This window comes from Gadus morhua, chromosome 14, assembly GCF_902167405.1.
Source record: "Gadus morhua chromosome 14, gadMor3.0, whole genome shotgun sequence".
Taxonomy (NCBI): Eukaryota; Metazoa; Chordata; class Actinopteri; order Gadiformes; family Gadidae; genus Gadus; species Gadus morhua.
Window position 1 is genome coordinate 17,174,952 of NC_044061.1, and position 21,764 is coordinate 17,196,715.

Sequence of the window (21,764 nt, forward strand, 5' to 3'; positions counted from 1 at the left end):
ATTATAAAATAGTATAAAAGAAAATTCCCGAGCATATCAAAGAGAAAGCCGGGCAATGTGGTGCATGAAGCATATGATTGACTCGTATGTGACAGCTTTTAGCAACTCAATTTTCCAATTTCAATCTAATCAAATTTAAAACAAAAGAAACATGTCAAGCCCATTTTTGTTGACACCTGTGAGTTGGAAAATTGCGATCAATCAACTATTGGATTAAATCTCCTTAAACATGTATAGCGATAAGAAACACTGAAGCTAGTTGTAGCCAGTGTACAATGGGCTGTGTCTCAATTGCAAGATGCTTCCTATGACTTGGTCGCTGTAGGATATCCCATAACACCATGCAGCACAATTTCCAACATAAATGTTCCCTTTCATCTTTTAAATAAACGCATTGGCAAAATTTCAGTGTCTATCCATCAGTGTATTTGACCACTTTTGTGTTTCTTTTACTTAGTTATTTGATTTGAAAGCAACAGAAAATCGCCCACCAGCTAAGCCGATAATAATTATAAGAAGTACGTCCAATGTGATGTTTTTGCACTTGCGATGATACATGGGTAGGATACATGATGGGTATCAAAGTCGGTCACGAATGCGGTGCTTAGTTGATTAAGCCCAGTTAGAACTAACCCCAACTTCCACTTGAGGCTTAAGCCATTCAATCAACTCAGTTCAGCCGCGCCTTGCTCAGGTTAGTTCAAACCAGGCTAATGTTATCGTGGATTACGAACGCTCACGAAATATGTAACCAGCCCAGAACCGTGAATGTCGAATCATGTATCAAATGTCCGACAAGGGACGAGTGGGATCTTTTCCGGCGGCGAACAGAAGCTGCTTGTGGAGGTCTATGAGGAGTACAAGCATAGATATTTTTTTAGTACTCAAAATGGGAACAACGTAACTATTTATAAAAACAGGGAGGCCGCCTGGCAAAGAAATTGCGGATCTGTTGAATTATTCCAAATTGACTAACCATAGTATTTATCAGTGGAGTGGAATTTATGTGGCTGACAATTTCCCATACAGCAGTGTCTTTGTCATTGTGACCAAGACTTCACCATCAGTAACATTAATATTAACATTAACCTTACCATGGGTTTTTGCAAGTTATATTCAGGTTCTGGGGAAATTGTAAGACATATATATTATATAAAAAGTAAATTGTTAGGCCTACTTTCTCTGACATAAAGGGAATTACAAAAATAAGCCAATGCCAAGAATTCTATGACATACTCAGGACGCGACTCAGGCCGCCCGCACCACAGCACCAGCGCTATACCACTCACCCAACTTCTGGTTCCCGATTACTGTAGAATACATATATTTCTATATAAATATTTTGAGAAAATATCCACGATAACAATAGATAGCATTAATTTAATTATTTTATTTGCACCATTTAAGCTTAGACCCTTAGTGAAAATATTGGCTGTTTGTACGATTTTGTTATATGACAAAATCGGGAGGACTAGGCTTGGCCTTCTGATGGTACACTTGTTTCCGACAGATGGACCTGTCTGAAACACCGATCAAGTAAGCCCGACAGTTAGCCTGCTACCGACCAGCTTAGTTTGGTCAGATAAATTGGCATGGTTACTTGGCGGAGATTCCCTTAAGTCACGTTAATGGAACGGAACTCTAACTGAAACTAGCAAGGCTAAGCGAAATAATCCCGCCTTTGCCTTTAGCTTGGTTGATGGAATACCCTTATGGTTTACTTTGTGAACCGTTTTTACAAAGTAGATCCCTAACAGGAAAGCTTCCTGATTAGTGCAAGTCATGTGACCTGGAGCTTTAATAGAGAATATACAAACCCTCATCACAGAATGGCGGCAGAGAACTTGGCCAGAACAGTGGAAAAACATAACTGGAAAAAACGATTGACTTGAGAAAACTCACCAAGAATTTATCCATAGCATGATAAAAATTGAAATTAGGAAGATAATTCAGAAATTACTGATACAATATACAAATATATAATAATATATGAACACTTGATATCAAGACCATAATGTCTTTCATTTGAAGTTCAGGAGCTGTCGTGCTGTCAACGTCTTCTGCAATGAGGATGCATGACATTTGTGGATCAGGAGGAGGTTTATGCAGTGTTAAAAAAGCTTTGATTTTGTTGAAAAAAATGTGTTTATGAAAACAAGCAAGACATAGTACATTTTCCCTAGAAAGTATTCTGCCTAGCTTGCCTTACATAAAGAAATGTGTATTGATTACAGCAACTGTATAATTTTTTTTGATGTTGTTTATGGGATAAGGGATCAATTAACACTCAAAAGAAAACTAACTTCTGGGAAAATAACTTTCCCAAAAGCAAGAAGCTGTGTATATTTCTGTGTGGTTTATGTGATGTTTGTTCAGTTATAACTTGATATAATCTTGAACAACATCAAAGACGGTTCCGGGGAACCCAGAGCCAGCAGTGGTGTTCCTCCTTCGCCCCTATCCACAGCTCCATCACACAACTCAGCATCACCCTGGACACATTCACCCCTTAAAGCTGAGGTCAGCTCTGACTGCGACAGCACTGAGGATAACAGCTGTGGTATGCATCTAAATACACATCCCATCCTCCATCCAGCGCCACAAAGTAACTGTTTCACACAGACATGCAACGCACACACACCACAGATATCCTGGGAGCTGAAAAAGATAGGGTGAGACCTGCACACTTTCTAGCACAAGCTTTTGACATGTTATCCTCGTTATTTGTGTAGAATATCCCTTTTTGACAGCATTCATTCTTAGTTGACACCTCTCTCTCCCACAAACACGCACACACACACACACACACGCACACAAACGCACACACACACACACACACACACAGCTTACATCAGTCTGTACGATCATCCAGGCATTGGTCAGGCCAACGTTCCCCTCCGTGCCAAACAGCTGCAGGCCCCTCTTAAGATCCCTCTGGGCGTAGTAATCGATCTGGTGGAGGAGACGTGTACACGTGTTATGGCAAACAACAAACAAACACGCCATAACAACCATGGCCGCTGCTCAAGAAGGGGGAGGGTTCCCACGTAGGAGATAAGCCTGTTCCCCTAAGCAATGGAAGGACTTGAACTGCAGCCATTACACGCAGCAATCAGAGCATGAAGACCATGCAGCCAGTTTCTAGATTATATATAAATATAGCGTTCACACAGAAACACACTCGTACACACACACACACACACACACACACACACACACACACACACACAAACACACAAACACATTAACACACACACACACACACACACACACACATTAAAACAAACACCTACACAAACACACACGCACATGCACACACACAGAGCTTATCTTTGTTTACACATTCGGAGATGCAGCACAGCACATCACATCAATCCTATTGATTGCTGTTGACCTTGCCCTGAGCTCCCCATCTAGACCCCTCTCCACTTCGACTTCTCCCCACCTAGACTCCTCCCTATCCCCGCTCATTCAAAACAAACAGAACGGGTGAACATGCTTCCAGCACACTCCAGAACTACTTCAATTTGTTAAATTAAATATTTACTTCACAATTAGACTAAATGGCTTTTAGCACGGGGCAGTGAATGAACAATGGTCCTCATCATCCTCCATTGTCTCATACTCCGCCTCTCATACCCATCTCAGTCAATAATAATGCTTTATTATTACAAATCCGTTGATCTGTGAAGTCCCGTAAATTAATGATGCTCCAAATTCAAAAGACAACTCTCAGCGAGCAAGGAACAAGAATGGTCTAATTTTTTACAGCAGAGTCTTTACAACTTTATCTTTAGGACTGCTATAGGCCCCTTAGAGTGCTTTGAGTCAAGGCCACACAGCTCTTTCAGTGTCGGTACTCAGGCTCCGGCTGTGCTTTTAGCCCAGTATTGATGTCGTCTCCGGGACTGCGGCCGTCCTGAAACTGCGGCGGAGAGACTCAAAGCTATCTATTATTCACGCAAAGAAAGGAACAGGGATAGATTAGATGAAACGTATAGCAAGGCCGGAAAAGATAAGGATGTGAGACAACGATTTGGGGGGGGGGGGGGGGGGGGGGGGTGGATAGAGAGGAAGGAAAATAGGGACTTTGGGAAGGAAGTGATGAGGAAATAAATGATGAGACCAGATCAGACAGAAAGACCTTGATGAGGATGGAGTCATCTGATGAAGTCATGTTATGCTTGAAAGGATCCCGAGAATTTGAGGAGAGAAATCTGCATACTAAAATCCACTTGAAAGATGAACAAGGACGCACAAATTAAAAACCAGAAAGCTAGACTAGAGCAAAAGTTGAGCATAATGCATTCAAGAGGAAAATTACTTTTTTAATATCTAGTAGGACTCTCTGTAAACACATAGTTCCATGATAAAATGCCAGGTTGCATGAAACAATTTCTTGGTGATTTTTGAAAGCCAGAAATATTTCCTCTTTTTTTTTACATTATCGATTCATAACCATCGATTGCTGGCTGAACCATTGATTATTTTCCCGAGGCTGCGGTTGTTATTTCAGACGGAAGTTCGGATTATAAATAAGTCCATGCATGTTTCACGCACCTCTCTAATCAGAGAACATACTTCTACTGTTTTTGCTTCTTGCAGCAATTTCTTTCTCAAGGCGTGTGATTGTATTATGTTCAGGCTCTTGGTGCTAGTCTACTGTGGTGGTGCTGCTGCAGCTGGTGTGGTGTCTGGAATTCTCTGTGAATACAGAAATAGAAAGCACACACAGTGTATAATAAATAACCTATGAATGAATGAAAACATAACAAAAACGGATGGGCTCATGCTCAACAGCTCAACTAATTACGAAAGAAGATAGAAATGACTGTGAAATGTTTGGCTGATTGGCTGCTGAGCGGGGGACATCACAGCCTCCCTCCAGTCATTCTCGCTGGGAATTATGGGGAAAAGAAATTGCGACGTCGGAAGGTTCTCGTGAACAACACTTCTAGACGCTCTTATGATTTTACTTCCGTTCCTTCAGATTTGATAACAGAGATGCCCAGTTGGTGACGGAAGGTTTACTAGTGACGCGCATAAACATGGCGGAACATGACATTTTTACTCAATATTGAAGAATCAACCATCTTATCACACTTTACTATAGATTGACATGACCGTCTGTTGGCATCGACTTTGCTCAGGTTTAAACGTTGAGTACCAGTAAACCAGCTCTAGATAAGGGCAAGTATAGCTTTCCATACAGTGGCCATACAAATGTGCTTCTCATAAATCAAAGAAAAAGGATGGTAGGTGATAGGCTACAAGGATATAAAGGCGTTTGAACCTGAAACTGATCCTACTAAGTTCTGTTTAGTTCTGCTGTGAAGAACTTTTAGATTCCCAACGCAGTGCACATGAACGGTCGCTTTCAGGAACATGTGTAAGTGTGAGCGTCATCACTGAGGAGGCGTCTCGTTATCACCAGGACCATGAATTTGCCTTTAGGTCCACAGTATGACATCATAACTGATGAGACCGTCACTCACCGCAGGTTAAGCTAACCCATCTCTAATGAAATGATCTCTTGCGGTGACAAAGCACTTTGATCCTATGATGATTGCGATTGATTAGAGATATTCAGTGGGACAAAGAACTTTTTCCCCACAATCTGTTTCCAATTTACTCAGTAGTGGAATGTGTGATGCAAACGATTGGGTGAGTAATTGGACAATCAACGTAGAAGGAGTGTGGTCCAATGCCCATTTCTGTGGTGGACGAAGTACTCAGACCATGTACTTGCAAAAGTTGAGATACCTAGTGTAAAATATTACTCCAGTAAAAGTGGAAGTACTCCCATTACACGTTGACTTGAGTAAAAGTATAAATGGACTTGGCTTCAAATGTACTTAAAGGGGACCTATTATGCTTTTTCGACTTTTATAACCTATAAACGTTGTTATAATGATTTATAGTCATGTTTAACCATACTAAAGTGTCAAATAATTACGTACATGCATTTCGACGTATTCCCTGCTGACAGTCTGGGGTGGCTGTGCAGAGCGCTAAACACTCGGGACAACGATTGCAATTCACTTATTCACATTTCCGGGAAACATCTACGTAGACGTACTCCTGCCACGCCCCCATATACCTGGTTAAATATGCCCGCACGCGCGCTCCAAGGAAGGTAACCAATCACAATGGAGCTGGGTTGGCAGGAGGGGGGCGAGGGGGCGGAGAAGGACGAAACAGCGAGCGTTGACAGAGAAGGCTGAAAGCGCCCAGATGAGAGGAAGAGTTTCCCGAAAATCTACATCGTTTATTGTGTATGGTTAAACATGACTATCAATCATTATAACAACGTTTATAGGTCATAAAAGTCGAAAAGCATAATAGGTCCCCTTTAAGTATCAAAAGTAAAAGTAATTTGGTGTAATGTAGTTCCAATGTCTTGCTATATCCTTTATACACTCAGTCAAATCATTTAAGCTTAAAAAAAACCACTAACAACACTCTAAATAAAATGTTTTCTATTTGTGATATCTGTTACTGATATGCATTTCCTAGAGGAAATGCGATGAGTGCTATAGTGCAAAGTGAGGTTGAAAAATATGTTTGAGTAGAGCCACATAGATGTAAAGAAATGTTAAATTGTGTGTGTGTGTGTGTGTGTGTGTGTGTGTGTGTGTGTGTGTGTGTGTGTGTGTGTGTGTGTGTGTGTGTGAGTGAGTGAGTGAGTGAGTGAGTGAGTGAGTGAGTGAGTGAGTGAGTGAGTGAGTGAGTGAGTGAGTGAGTGAGTGAGTGAGTGAGTGAGTGAGTGAGTGAGTGAGTGAGTGAGGTCATGTAACTATAACGTAACCGTTTAGGCTTGACATGGTGTTTCTAGTTTAAATATTGACGTTGTTTAGGCTCCGCGACGTCCGCAATGGTTAGCTGTGTTTATGTTCATGCATGTCGTGGAAAGGAACGGTGAAAGGAGCGTTTTTGGAATGTAGTGGAGTAAAAAGTAAGATTTGCCCCTACAAAATGTAGTCGAGTAAAAGTATAAAGTCTCACAAAATAATGGTAAGTAAACACAGATATACAGATATGCTAAAAAATGTACTTAAGTACAGTAACAAATAACTTTGCTACTGTCCACCACTGGCGCATTTAGGGTTTTAAGGCTGATTACTTGCTTACTATAACCTGCCATTCTGTCTTTATCTGGCAATAATTAGATAGTCTAATGATAACAGAAACATTGATAAAGAAAATGAAACCCCACAACCTAGGAGATAAAGACTCTTCGAGCATACAAGCTAAAGGGACAATGAAGACATACTGAAAACCATATGGAGAGGGTGGTTTGGAATCTTCTATATCCTAGACAACCTACCAACATCGCAACCTGGAACATCAGGACCATGTTCACAGCAGGGAAGACGACAGTCGTTGCAGATCAGATGAAGCGATACAAGGTTTCTATCCTCGCCCTATGCAAAACCAGATTGCCCCAGACAGGAGAAGTAAAAGTGGTCAGTGGTGAGTCCATACTCTACTCTGGACACGCAGATAAAAAAGCCCCTCACACAGAGGGGGTGGCATTTATGCTCTTCAAAGAAGCACAGAGGGGCCTCATCAGCTGGGGGCCCATCGACTCAAGAATCATCACTACAAGACTCCAAACCACCCACGAAAGAATCAACCTTCAAATCATACAATGCAATGCACCCACCAACCATACTGATGAGGAACTAAAGGACAATTTCTACAACCAGCTACAACATCTACTTCAGACAAGAATGAAAAATACCTCCTCTCACTCACAGGCGACATGATGGCCAAAGTGTGAAATAACAACAATGGATACGAACTGGCTATAGGAAAGCAAGGACTTGGCACCATGAACGAAGAGAGATTTGCAGACGTATGTGCTGACAACAATCTGGTCATAGGAGAGACAGTTTTCCCCCATAAACTGATCCACAAAGCCACCTGGATATCACCTGCCCACACTACTGAAAACCAAATCAACCACATATGTATAAACAAGAAGTTCAGGCACTCTCTTCTGGATGTACGAGTGACGAGGAGGGCACACGCCGGGTCAAACCACCAGTGGCTGCAAAACTCCAAAAAAAGCTAAAGCGCTTCAATAATCCCTCTGACAGCAGAACAAAATTCAACATCCAGCTCTTCCAGGACATTGGAACAATTGAACTGAATCAAACCACCCTACATAAAAGGGTTTCAAGTCCTGCAAGAACTCAAACAACCAGTGGAAGAGTACTGGAACAGCCTGAAAAACATACAGAAGGAGAAATGCCTAGAAGTGGTGGGGCAAAAGACAACGAAACACAAACCCTGGTTGTCAACAGAAACACTGAAAATAATAGAAGAGTGGAGGGCAAAAAAGGATATACTAAACAACAGAATTACATCGAGGCCTTGGCACAAGAAGCACAGGAAGCAGCGGGAAAAAAATACCTCAAGGAACTCTACATGACCACCAAGAAACTAGACGGAAAGTTCAGGCAGACGAACACCAAATCTGGGATAAACAGGGATAACTCCTTACCACCAAGGAAGAACAACACCAAAGGTGGACAGAGCATTTAAGGGAGCTGCTCAATAGACCACCCCCTGTCCAAGAGATAGATTCCACCAGCAGCACACATGCTTGACATCAACTGTGTCCCCCAAACAAGATTTGAGGTAAAGAAGGCCATTAAGGCACTACGACGTGGCAAAGCAGCAGGCCAGACGACATCCCAGCGGAGGGCCTACAGGCTGATGTACACACTACGGAATCCACCCAAAATACATATACATCATCAATAACACATATCAGGACACGCAATGCTAAGTGCTCCACCAGGGACAGGCACAAGAAACATTCACGGTGCTCATTGGGGTGAAACAGGGCTGCCTTCTTTCCCCTTTGCTTTTCCTCTTATGCATTGACTGAACCATGAGGAAAACTACCCACAATAAAAAGACTGTCCTCCAAAGGAGTCTGACAGAACATCTAGAGGACCTCGACTTTGCTGATGATATATCAGCAACATCAACCTTTGGGATCAAACAAATAAGAGCCAATAGCGATATAGATGATAAGGAGAAGTGGAGCTGGATTGGTCACACACATTAAGAAAAGGCTAAACGGCAATAACCAAACAGGCACTAACATGGAACCCAGAAGGCAAACAGAGCAGGGAGAGACCAAAAATACCTGGAGAAGGAGCACAGAGCTAGATGTTAAAAATAATGGACTGATGTGGAAACAGCTGGAGAGGAGGGCCCAAGACAGACAAGGGTGGAAAAGATCTATCAATGGCCTATGTTCCGAAAGGAATATAAAGGCTTAAGCTAAGCTAATTAGATATTCCTCAATTTAAAACAAAACACTCAACTAATGCTTTCTACCTACTAGACCAATCATGAATTTCTGCATTTTTAAGTGTTTGTAATGCATTATAAAAATATTTTAAATAGTTTGTAAATCCTTAAATAAAGCTTAAATAACACTAAGAAATGATCTCATAAAACACTATCATTATTATTATTATTATTAATGATAATTTATAACTGATTATGACTTGCTAATGAGTATTAATTTATGAACAATGCTTTAGGTAATCTTCGACTTTATGATTTAAAGTATCAGCTATAATTGCTTTCCTTCAGTGTTTCTATTATTATTGTATGATGTTATTTATCCTTTTATTATCGTATGAATTTGGTACGCTAAATGAAAAAAAAAATCATGTATACGTGAAATTGGATCCCAAAAGCAGAAGGACGTTTAAAAATAGCAAGGCATCGGCTCAAGCATTGACAATAATCCACTTCAAGGAGGAAAAGCAAAAAACAAAAAGGGCACAAGGTCGGTGATGCAAAAGTTTAAAAAACGTAGGTAATTCCAGAATTAGGCAGACAAGCAGGCAGGCAGGCAGAAACTAGTAAGAAAGAACTGAATAGCCGAGCTAGTAAGAGGTATAAAACAATCGGACAAGGTGGCACTAACAGCGCCATCAGCATTGGCATCCATTTCCACACATTACATTAAACACAGAACAAGACCTAGAATGGATTCTCCCGTGCGGGCTGGCCTTTCTACTGCACGATGCGATGCTGCACGACACAGCGCTCGTTGCTCGTCTTCTTGGGGTGGGACCGGCTTCAGGCACAGCATCCCTTTCCATATTTCTTTCATTAGGTTGAGTTCGGAAATGGTCATAACTTCCAAGCTCTGCCAAGTGCCATATATTCCCTGCTGCTTGTGTCCCATAATACAAAATATAATAAAATATTCAGTTTTGCTCACAGCCAGATAGCTCAATCTAGCAAACAGCCACACTTTGTTTTATTTATATGCATGCATTCGTTAATGTGAAGCAGGAAAGGGGTTAGGCTTGTATCATCGACTCACAGCATTCTTGTGAATGTATGCGTTAACGGTAATCATATCCCTGATGTATTGCACTGTTGGCAGGGCATGTGGTGTCTTGGCGGATGTGTATTTTGAACAAACAAGGCTGCATCGCCCAGTCAGAGCCTCAATGTCAACAGCTAGGGGTAATTGGCAATGAAACACCTCCTCAGCTACAGCAACCGGCTCTCACAGGAATCCGTGAAATGACCACGGGCGCTTAACTCAAAATCTGTGGTGGCCTCACGGAATCACTGCCATTTCCGTGATGCAGCCACAGATTCTGCTCCCATGCAAGTTAATGACACTCTTGTTCCGTGGCACACACACACATATCCCCGTTTCAACGACCGAATCGTCCACGGGTGCTTAACTCAAAATCTGTGCTGGCCTCACGGAATCACTCAGGCCTACATTGTCCGTGATATGGCCATGCATTTTGCTCAAATGCAAGTTAAGGACACTCATATTCCGTGGCACACACACAGATCCCTGTTTCAATTACGAGTCAACCTGGTCTCACAGGGATCCGTGAATATATATATATATATATATTAGAGCTGTCAAGCGATTGAAATATTTAATCGTGATTAATCGCATTAATGTCATAGTTAACTCACGATTAATCGCAAATTATTTTTCTATGCTAAATATCCCTTGATTTTTTTGTCCCATAATTCTTCTCATTTTAATTCTCTTATCAACATGGTGAATTGCATCGGCTTGCCTTGTGCAAATTATTTTTTATTGATAACAACATTGGCATATACTGATCAAAACAGGACGATACAAAAAAAGAGCCTATAGTGCAATTAAACAACTGCTTTGAACAAATGTCATTTGAACATAGCAGTCAAGCTACTGCTTCTTTGTTTTGAGCCAAAGAAAAATAAAAAAAATGTTTTGTTTTTTTTAAATAAAATAACTGCGTTAATCGCGCGATAACAGTTTTAACGCCGTTAAATTTGGTTTGCGTTAACGCTGTTAATAACGCGTTTAACTGACAGCTCTAATATATATATATATATATATATATATATATATATATATATATATATATATATATATATAAATACATATATTTATGACCATATTTAGACCACCAGACTTTCTCGAAGCAACAAAAATGGTCTATTAAATTCAAGATGGTTGGGCAAAAATAGGGATATATTGCCATACCGCCAATATGAATTGAATTCATAGAATTTCCGATAGGATGGTCAATGGTCAAATACAGATCACATTATAACAAGAATTTATATCGTTGTGACGAGAAAGGATGTCTTGATACCGCAAGAAAATAAAGCCTACATGGTTATAATTATTTAAATATAATTAACATATAAAGCATATAACGAGAAATCAAGACGATCTTTTTAGCTGTGGGCCAGCAGAGGCTGAATTTTTATCTAATTCAATTTAACCAAAATATACATAGTCTAAATCTATATACATGTCAAATGTATGATATAATGTACGTAAAGCCTAGTTTTTATATTATAAATATTTCAATATTGTCTGGTTATACCTGAACCACCCTCTCCATAGAAAAAGTGTTACAACCTTCTTTGTTGATTTGATTGGTGGAAGTGGATTGTCATTGGCCAGATACAGATTTTTTATAATGATAATAGCTACATGGTTTACTTATAATATTTTAAATAAATATTTAACTAACTATTTTAACTAAATTGTATATTTATATATAGATAATGCATATTTTAATATTTAATTAAGTCAATATTAAACCAATGCATTTCAATCTGGAGATTATTTTTGACTTCAGAAGGGGGGGCCTATGTCCACATCACCTGACTGTCATTGGTGCTATGGTGGTTGCCATCGACCGCCCCCTTCCTAGTAATCATATATATCCATATGCACTTGCTTGCCATTATTTCCTTTTCTGTAACATCCCCGCATATATCCTGCATTTAATTTAAGTACATGTTATATACACAACATTCTGAACAAACGCCCGAACATATTGATTCTAGATTCCTGTGATAGGAGCGGGATTATGTGATAATCAACATTAATGTATACAATGCATGCACCGTTCACGTTGCAAACGACTTCATGAGTTAAAACATAGCTCTGCTCCAAACCACGTTTACAACGTTGAGGGCGCAACTGAGCTGCCGTCAATTTAATTATTTTGTCGCATACCAGGGTCCGCTGGCTAGGATAGGAGATAGACAGATGTCACATGTATGATATGCTGTACGTATGGCCTAGTTTTCATATTATAAATATTGTAATATTGTCTGGTTATACCTGAACCACACTCCAGAGAAAGTACACCGTGTTAGTGGGTGTTACAACCCTCTTCGTTGATTGGATTGGGGGAAGTGGATTGTAAACTGTTAGATACAGATCTTGTTATAATGATAATAACTACATGGTCTGCATATAATATTATCACTAAATAATTGTATAAGTTTATATTATATATATTTAATTCAATATTAAACCAATGCATTTCAATCGGGCGGGCTGGTCAGGATTCGTCAAAACAACAATCAGATTTATCCGATTTTTTCAGCAGACCCCCTCAAAAACTGAAACTAACCACATCCCTTAAACCCAGTCTCACGCCAGATTGTAGTCAAACGACCCACAGCGGAAAATGCATTTAAATAACAGCTCTAAACATGTGACACGCCTACATTTTTTTGGCCTATTCTTTTCAATGGGCCTGCGTCCACATCACATGACTGTCATGGTTGCTATGGTGGTTGCCATCGACTGCCCCCCATATCTTTCTATTTTCCACAGTTTAGACTTGTAATTATAAGTTACTTTTGTAATCAACGGGACTCATTTTTTTAATCACTGTCTGGTGGCTAGATACGTCACTCTGAGAATTGCGCACAGACACATTTGGTAGTCTACAAGGTGGCCTATAACCTATCTGTGAAAGCAAAACAACAAGCTTATTGATGAACGAGGTCCTGACTCACCATCACTGGGACGTGGCAACAACTCTCCATATCCATGTGGGGACGGGGGGTTGCTTGTGGACAGTAGGGCTACACGAGACATCAATTGGAAGCATACTCAGGAGGAGGAATGACCTCTCACACATGATAAATTAAATAATAGCTTCAAATAACCCTGCCTCATTAAATCAATGAGCTCTGTGTTTTGCTTTCACGAATAGGTTACCATGGCCGCGGAGAGGTCCCCCCTCCACGGCCTTACCACCATGGGCGCGCCCGATCGCGTCTGATCTTGGAAGCTAAGCATGGTCGGGCCTGGTTAGTACTTGGATGGGAGTCAGCCTGGGAATACCAGGTGCTGTAATCGGTGTCGGGTGTTGGCCAATAGGTGGCACTCTTCCGTCTGGCCTAACATCACTCCCGATGCCCCAGTGCAGCGACGGGGACACTGTGCTGTGGAAGGCGCCGTCCTTCAGAGGAGACATTAAACCGAGGTCCTGGCTCACTGAGATCATAAAAGATCCCAGGGCACTTATCGCATAGAGTGGGGGTTTCCCCGGTGTCCTGGCCCAACCAGGCTCATTCAATCTGGTCCCCTAATCATCCTCCTGTGTTATTGGCTGACTCATTAATTCCCTCACTCTCCACCTCAAGCTCCACCTCAAGATGTTACAGAAAAGGAAATAATGGCCATAGGTCGTAAGCAAGTGCTTATGATACGATTACTGGGGGGGGGGTCGATAGCAACCATCATAGCACTCATGACAGTCAAGTGATGTTGAAGCAAACCCCCCTTCTGAAGTCAAAATGAATCTCTCTCTCTCTCTCTCTCTCTCTCTCTCTCGTTTTCTTCTGTGGAGATCGAAATGTCAGAGAAACGCTCCCATTCAAAATGCATGGGTTCACATTTCGTTCTGTGGAAAAACGAGAAACTCTGAGAAACCCTCCCATTCCCATATTGTATGTATATATATATATACACATCTATAAATAGATATATAGATTTATATATATATATATATACATATATATTTATGGATCCCTGTGAGAAAAGGTGTACTCGGTCGTTGAAACGGGGATCGGTCTGTGTGCCACGGAATATGACGTTAACTTGCATTGGAGAAAATTCCATGGCCACATCACTGACAATTTAAGTGCTTCCGTGATCATCAACCACCACCACCACCAATGGTGTGATATGGATTTTATTAACACACCACGCATGGCCCCGGGTCCTGTGGCTCCAATGATAAAGGAGTAGCAGTGAGCCAGTGAATGGGCCCCAGCTGGTAGAGTGACACAGGGCTGCTGGCCCCGGCCACTGAGGTAGGGGCCGGGGCTGTCTCTAGCATCCCACAAAATCTATAAACGGGTAACTAGGTGGTCTCGAAGAGGATTTGTTTTTTGACTGTCTCTCAAATTTGGATTCGGTCTTGACTCAGATTTTAACCGTTTTGGACACCGACTTGACACATAAGACCCATGATGCCACCACAGAGGTGCCACTCAATGGGCTATCGACATGTGTAACAAAATGAATGAAGCCATTCCGACAATGTTTATTAGTAGTAAACTCAATCTACGCTTTTGGTTAAACAAGACTCATCTCTTAAACACATGTGGTAGGTCATGTCGGTTTTTTTTAAGATCAGGTTAATAAACAAGGTGATGAATGGATTTTAATCAGAGACCTCAGATCAATATAATTCTCATGTTTGATATGTAACTTCTTAACACTATAATGATTAAGATGTTTAAGATGTGACCTTTCTAATGTAATTCTGTACGTCTTTTCATTGTGATGTTCTGGAAATAGAGAGCGGGAAGATAAATGTTAATGGGAACGTGAATGGCCCGTAGTTTATAGCATTGTGATTGGCCAAGGGCATGTTAGGGGCGGCCACATAACTCGGGGCCTGAGGTCTGTTCGCAAGTTCTTTGCAAACCAACTCAGGTTTTGTTACTACTTTATACGAGTTGTAATAAAGCGTTAATCTTTCAAACTTAGTCCTACTCGATCTCTTGTATTTATTTATTTTCTCAAGTATTAGATTGTGGGTTTTATCCACAACAGGAGCAGATAATGATGAAACAGAATAATTCAGAACCTGAATTACGCAAATGTGAATGCTCTGAACATCAGGCAATGCAGATAGCGAGACAAAGGTGACGGCCTACAAGAGATGACATCCATAAAACGATTGAGTGATTTGGCTGGAAGCCCATTGAACTGCAGCAATCCAGACCCACTTATAGGATTAAACAACAAAGACAAACGGCGATTAAAATACTGCACAGCAGGCAACACAAAAATCATGCCAGTATTAGGATTGCTGTGACAAATGGCTACAAAGCAATATAGTGTACGCTACACACAGGGCCAAGTTCCAATGTGGCAGATAGATAAATCAATAAAAAGTAGAAAATATAGATATCAAGTATTACTTAAATTTACCCAGACATCACAAAGAGGGAAGGCATTTTTCTTGACTCCCTGAGGAAGCAGTCAATTTTTTGGGCTGCCATGAATAAGGCAATACAAATAGTTAAACTACTTCTTAGACTACACTAAGATTGAGCATCACCACGAAAATAAAATTACTTGTACGGGTTCTGGTGACAGCATTTTTACGTATTTGTATCAATGAAGCACCTGCTATACAAAATCCTACACTTTTTAAATGGCCTTGGATTGAGATTGAGATCAAAGATTGACCCAAAAGCTGTGGAGTTTGAAGCTCAAAGTGAATAGAAAGTGGTTTTAATGGCCTTCATATGCTAATGTAGAGTATGATGATACTATAGAATGTGAACTCCATGCAACATCAATGGGACCCACTTAAAAGGTAAACCTACATTATTAATTCATGAATATTTGACCAGTTGGTTTTATGAGCACTTCCAATGTCAATGCCGTGATTGTGCATGTTTACGTGTTTATATTTTTATCTTCATTGCCAACTCCTCTCCTATTAAACCACCCAAGGCAATGTCGTTTTATTGTCAGTTAACGGCAGAAATGGTGTTTACCTCTGGTGCCATTCACATAGATAGTTTGCATGTACCACTGAATACATAAAATCATTTTTTTCTAGAAGTTACTATTTGAAGATCATAGCGAGACATCCTAATGATAAGGCAACAGAACGGCCGCTTGGATTGTGAGACAACAAAGGGAATGGCAGCGATGGTAAGATTCAACCAGAATGACAGCTATAGTGGGTGGGAGGAAACAGATAGTTGGTTTGAGTTCTTTCATTGGGAATTTCATTCTCAGATAAAGACAACATGACAGCAGCCATGTCCTTATAAACGACTGCAGCACAATCAGAACCCTGTTCAAACACAGCATCAGCTTTTCTTGTAATAGCCATCACAAACACTGAGCACACTGTTGTCCAATATCTGCAGCATCTTTAAGTAGCATGTTATTGACCCCAAGTAATGCTATTAACCTTCATTATAAGTTTCAGGGATTCTGGATAGTTAGTAATTGTTTCTAACTTTGGAGGAAGTGTGTGCGAAGGGGGTATTGAACAAAGCCTAGTGAGGCCTTGCTTTATGCGACCACAAGATTCATGATTGTGAAAGTAATTGGGGAGACAACACATGTCCTGAAATCTTGCAGACACTAAAGTCCCTTATTTAAATTGTAGAGAGCCCCTAACCTGGGCAAAGGAAGTAGTCCGTTGGGAAGCTGTTACCCTGCCATTATACCATCTGTTTACTACACCAGCAAACCTCCCCCTGCATCAATACACAAGCACACACACACGCCCGCACACATATCCATGCATGCATACACACACACACACACACACACACACACACACACACACACACACACACACACACACACACACACACACACACACACACACACACACACATGCACACAAGCAAACCTAATCAGGCTTAAGGGAATATAGATTAAGATGGAGGAAACCCCTTAGATATGTTATTTACACTTGCAAAAAAATGTAAAAGCTCAGATGTGGAGATCATCTTAAACGTGTGACTTGTGAGCAGGGCTAAGCACAATTAAATGAAGGACAATTAAACAAGGAAAAGTTGTGTAACCATGTAGCACCAACTATGCTCCCCCATACACAGACACAGACACACACACACACACACACACACACACACACACACACACACACACACACACACACACACACACACACACACACACACACACACACACACACACACATACCCACACACCGATACATCCAGCCACACACACAGATATATATTTTTCTTACAACATGAATACTTCCAACACAGAGTTACAGGAATGTATTGACACATTCATGAAGCAGATATGCTGTTAGAAGCATACACGCCATGCTACTGGCACACACACTCGATCAACATGACAAACAAGACCATAACCTTTTCAATTAATTATTCAGGTAAACACACAAATAAGTCAAACAAATGATTCTGTTACCACCAGAACAAATAATTATCCCGACGAAGACTAATATCTACTCCAACGGACATATTATGTTCCGCCATTATTATTAATACTAATATTAACAAAACTTTTCATGAGTTTTATCCCCTGGCGGTGAAATTGCAACCGACTGATGTGGTTGTGTAAACAGACTGGAATCCATCCACCATTACGGATCAGCACTCTCGGTGGCTTACCTGGTCTTGATGGATGAAGAAAAGCATGATGAAAAGGATCTCCAGGAGGAAGATGAGGAGCAGCAAGAGAAAGAACTGTGGGGACACAAAGAGAGAGAACAGACAAAGAGAGAGAACACACCAAGTGAGAAGGTCATTTTTCTTCACTTCTTTTGTTTCTGGCGAGTGCCAGTTTCTAAGGAGAAGGAATTTACAACAGCCTATGTGTGTGTGTGTGTGTGTGTGTGTGTGTGTGTGTGTGTGTGTGTGTGTGTGTCTGTGTGTGTGTGTGTGTGTGTGTCTGTGTATGGGGGAGCATAGTTGGTGCTACATGGTTACACAACTTTTTTTGAAACACAAATGTTGATGTGAGTCTATGTGTGTGGGCATGTGCGTGCGTTCATTTGTGTATGTGTTTGTGGATATGTGTTCAGAAATGTGTGTATGTGTTTGTGTCCCTGTGCGTGCGTGTGCCTGTGTGCAAGCGAGTAAGAGATCGCTCCTTTCAATATATAAGTGTAAGGCCGAGACTGCGGCCAGAGAAATCCATACCCACTGGGACAGGTCAGTATATGTGATTCACTGTATCACACTATTCACTTTATTTGCTAAAGGGGCCATACTTCACACACGCAAACGCACCGAAACAAAGGATTGAGTGCCCAAACACACACACTCACACACACACACAGACACACACACACACACACACACACACACACACACACACAGTGTTCCAATGCAAAGGCTCTGTGGCAGGCTGAATGAGGTGCCTGGTTGGCGCTACATCTAACCCACCAAATGCTGCCATACAAGCGTTCAAAAGAGTTACGAGGTCATCTATCAAGGCCTCGACCAGGACGGTCTGTCACTCGCAATCAATGGCTCGTCTGCTTCCGAGAGATTGGCCACAGCATTTTAAGAGCAATAAAATAAAAAACTGGACAAGGAATAAACAGTGTCTCCGAGAAAAAATTGTGAGGTTTTGGTTTAGATTCTGCACCAGTAAGCAAGATGCAGGCATGATTTTGCAGATGACGTATTGAAAGACCAAGCAGTTATGGGGGGATCTGGACCTGGGATTTGTAGCTCTTGGAACATGGAACATAGCAAAGCTTCAGTGGGCATAAGAAACCAGAGAAGCAGAATTACATTAGCTAGTGTTAAGGAGGTTGTACGGTACCCTTTCTGGATAAAGCATACAGCTAAATAGTTCACCTCTCACCTCCATCTGAGGCTCTCCATGGCAATGGAAAGGCTTCCTCCTGGTCAGGAGTAGCCCAGGGTGAGAGGTTCTATGCATATGCTCTGAACAGCAGTTGTGCAGAATCGACAACAACATGAATTAGCTGTAGAAAACTCAGGGACACATTGTGCATATACTCCAGGTGCCAGTTCCTATGAATTCAGCTGTTATAAAGGCAATTATTTTATTGTCGACCATTGTGATTTCAGTGAGCCTCCCTATCAAATAAATCACTTAATTAGCAACCCAAAATCCCAAAATTTCAGGGCTAATAGTCTGTTTGTAGCATTTGATCTTCCCTCCTCCACCACGCTGTATCTGTTTTCTGCGCTGTGTATAATGCGACGAAGTGTGACTGGGAGTACACGCAATATTTTTTTATAGAACTTAATCCAACTCGCACTTCTGAGTACTGCATGCTTTTCCAATTAAATTATAATACTAAATAAAAAACAATGTTGTTAAGAGAAATGCAATAAAAATAAATGGTATCGTCTTACAAGGCCAGGAAAATAACTATTCCAAAATAAAAAAAAGCATTCCATCTCATAATCCAAACCATCAGTTTATCAATAATTGCTTGATGACGGTATGTCAGGCATGTTAAATGGCCAATATTAAGACGCAACGCAGCCCGGTTTGCGGGACCTTTCCTCAATATAAAACTGAAGGGAACCACATCACAAGGCTGAATTAGGCAGCCATGTCATTTTCCCTCGAGGGCTCCATGGCTCAGCGCTGTTTGAACGAGGCACGAGTCAGGAAGAAGGTGAGCAAGGGGGGCGTGCTGCAAGGTGATGCACTGAGTGTAAGGAGGACACCAACCCACCGCAGCAGCACATTCACACTCCCTTTCATCTTCCCTCCTCTCGGTCTTTGCTATTCCATTTGCGCCGGGCGAATAGAAAGTGATTGTAAAAATATATGACTCATAGATAATTCAAATCCCCACTCCTCACATTTACCCCGCCCTTAACGGTTATTTGCTGTTTTGCCACGAGTGGCCATCTTTTAAGAACATTAAACACACAGGGGAGGTTACGGGACTCTGTTGATTAGAAAATATAGGACAAGCAGATGCTGCTCTTAAACACATGCAAAGACTTCACTCTGTGGCTCCATGACTACACATCTCTGTTTCCTAATTAGAAATGGAACTAATCCCTTGGTAAGCTGCAGGACACGGCCCAAAAATATTGGTTAATTTATTTTAAGCAATAAGGCTTCACGCTGATTCTACATTATTCCCTATGAAGATGATGACAATTTCCTAAAAAGGGTAATAGGGGTAAAACCAACACAGACGGGGGACAAGTGTTATTTGCGTCAACAGGGCATCAATAATTGAAGCCACTGTAGTGTTGTAATCAGCTAAAGGGACTATTGAAGCAGTTACACCCCAGGTTAAAAGTCATTTATTTGAATTGTTAAAAAAATCTCCTCAATCATTCCTTCTGAAAAGACGAGTTTTCTAAATGTGAAACACTCTTCTAGAATACTGCCGCTGCGAAAAAAAATATTCTACTGCATAAATAGAGAATTTGATGTTGTCAGGGCAGAGATCGCCCAGTCATATTTATCTGATGGGAACCGCCACAGCTGAATTAAGCAGCCTCTCTCTACAGTTCTGCCAATTGCCAACTACATCAATAGATAAGCATCTAAACCTTCGGATTGGTCCGCACTGCAGAGTCCATACGCACTATCGACGAATAGACGGAACCCAATAGAGCTCGTAAGTCCCGCCCCTTCCACTAGACCCCCATCGGACCTGTATAAAATATATTATTTTATTTTTCCCGGTCATTAAATGCCTTGGATTACACATGTTTTGTCTTTGGTCTAAATAATAATTGTTCACTAAAGAGTTTGAAGGCATATTGTACGATTCTTCGGCTAACAGCTGTGGAAAAGACGTAACAAACAAGACTACATGTCGCCTACGTGACATCACCACATAACACATTCCCTTCACTTCTCAACTCACAGTGCTGATGCTGCATCTTCTGCCACTGTCTACGGAGCCATCCATAGGAATTATCGGATCAAGGTGCCTTTATGTTTTGTACCCGAATTTCACCTGAATGTGTTCCGAGCGGGATCTGTTTGCGAGTGGTGACGTATATCATACGCGTCGAGAGCAGCGAAGAGTTGTAGTCCACAAAATGCTCTCACACAAAAACTAACCGTTTTTTCTCATCTGTTCGTCAAATGCATTATGAGAAATCAATCATAAAGGTCCCATGTAACGGAAACAGAAGCATGCAACTTACAAGATCTATACATTACACAGTACTTGATGAAGCTAATCTCCTGCTTTCCCTTTTCATTACTGCCTAATTGAAATGTAACGCTTTTGGCCTCCACTGTTATACGGCTAACACTATGGAAGATATTGAGTATCCAACATATTATAGACACCTATGGTAGCAAAGTGCTTGTGTGTGAAGGGGAGCACATATGTTGTTACTGTATGTACAATATGTATGTTTGCTTGAGAAAGAGGACTCCGCTGCTTTAAGCTTTGGAACTCCTAAACCTGTGTTTTGTCTTGGCTGCACTGACATGCTGCGAG

The 21,764-nt window shown here is 41.1% G+C and overlaps 1 protein-coding gene and 1 pseudogene across 3 annotated transcripts in view; one reads left to right on the plus strand and one right to left on the minus strand.

The window, feature by feature from the left end:
• tspan4a (tetraspanin 4a) overlaps nt 1-21,764 on the minus strand; it is an 84,070-nt gene that overhangs the window by 6,790 nt on the left and 55,516 nt on the right. For all 3 annotated transcript variants that reach the window (XM_030378128.1, XM_030378129.1, XM_030378130.1), the window contains exons 4-5: nt 17,965-18,039; nt 2,851-2,952 (exon numbers count right to left, since the gene is read on the minus strand). In XM_030378128.1, the coding sequence (XP_030233988.1) occupies nt 2,851-2,952; nt 17,965-18,039 (177 nt within the window). The remainder of the gene's footprint in view (nt 1-2,850; nt 2,953-17,964; nt 18,040-21,764) is intronic.
• LOC115559372 (uncharacterized) lies at nt 13,554-13,672 on the plus strand (annotated as a pseudogene).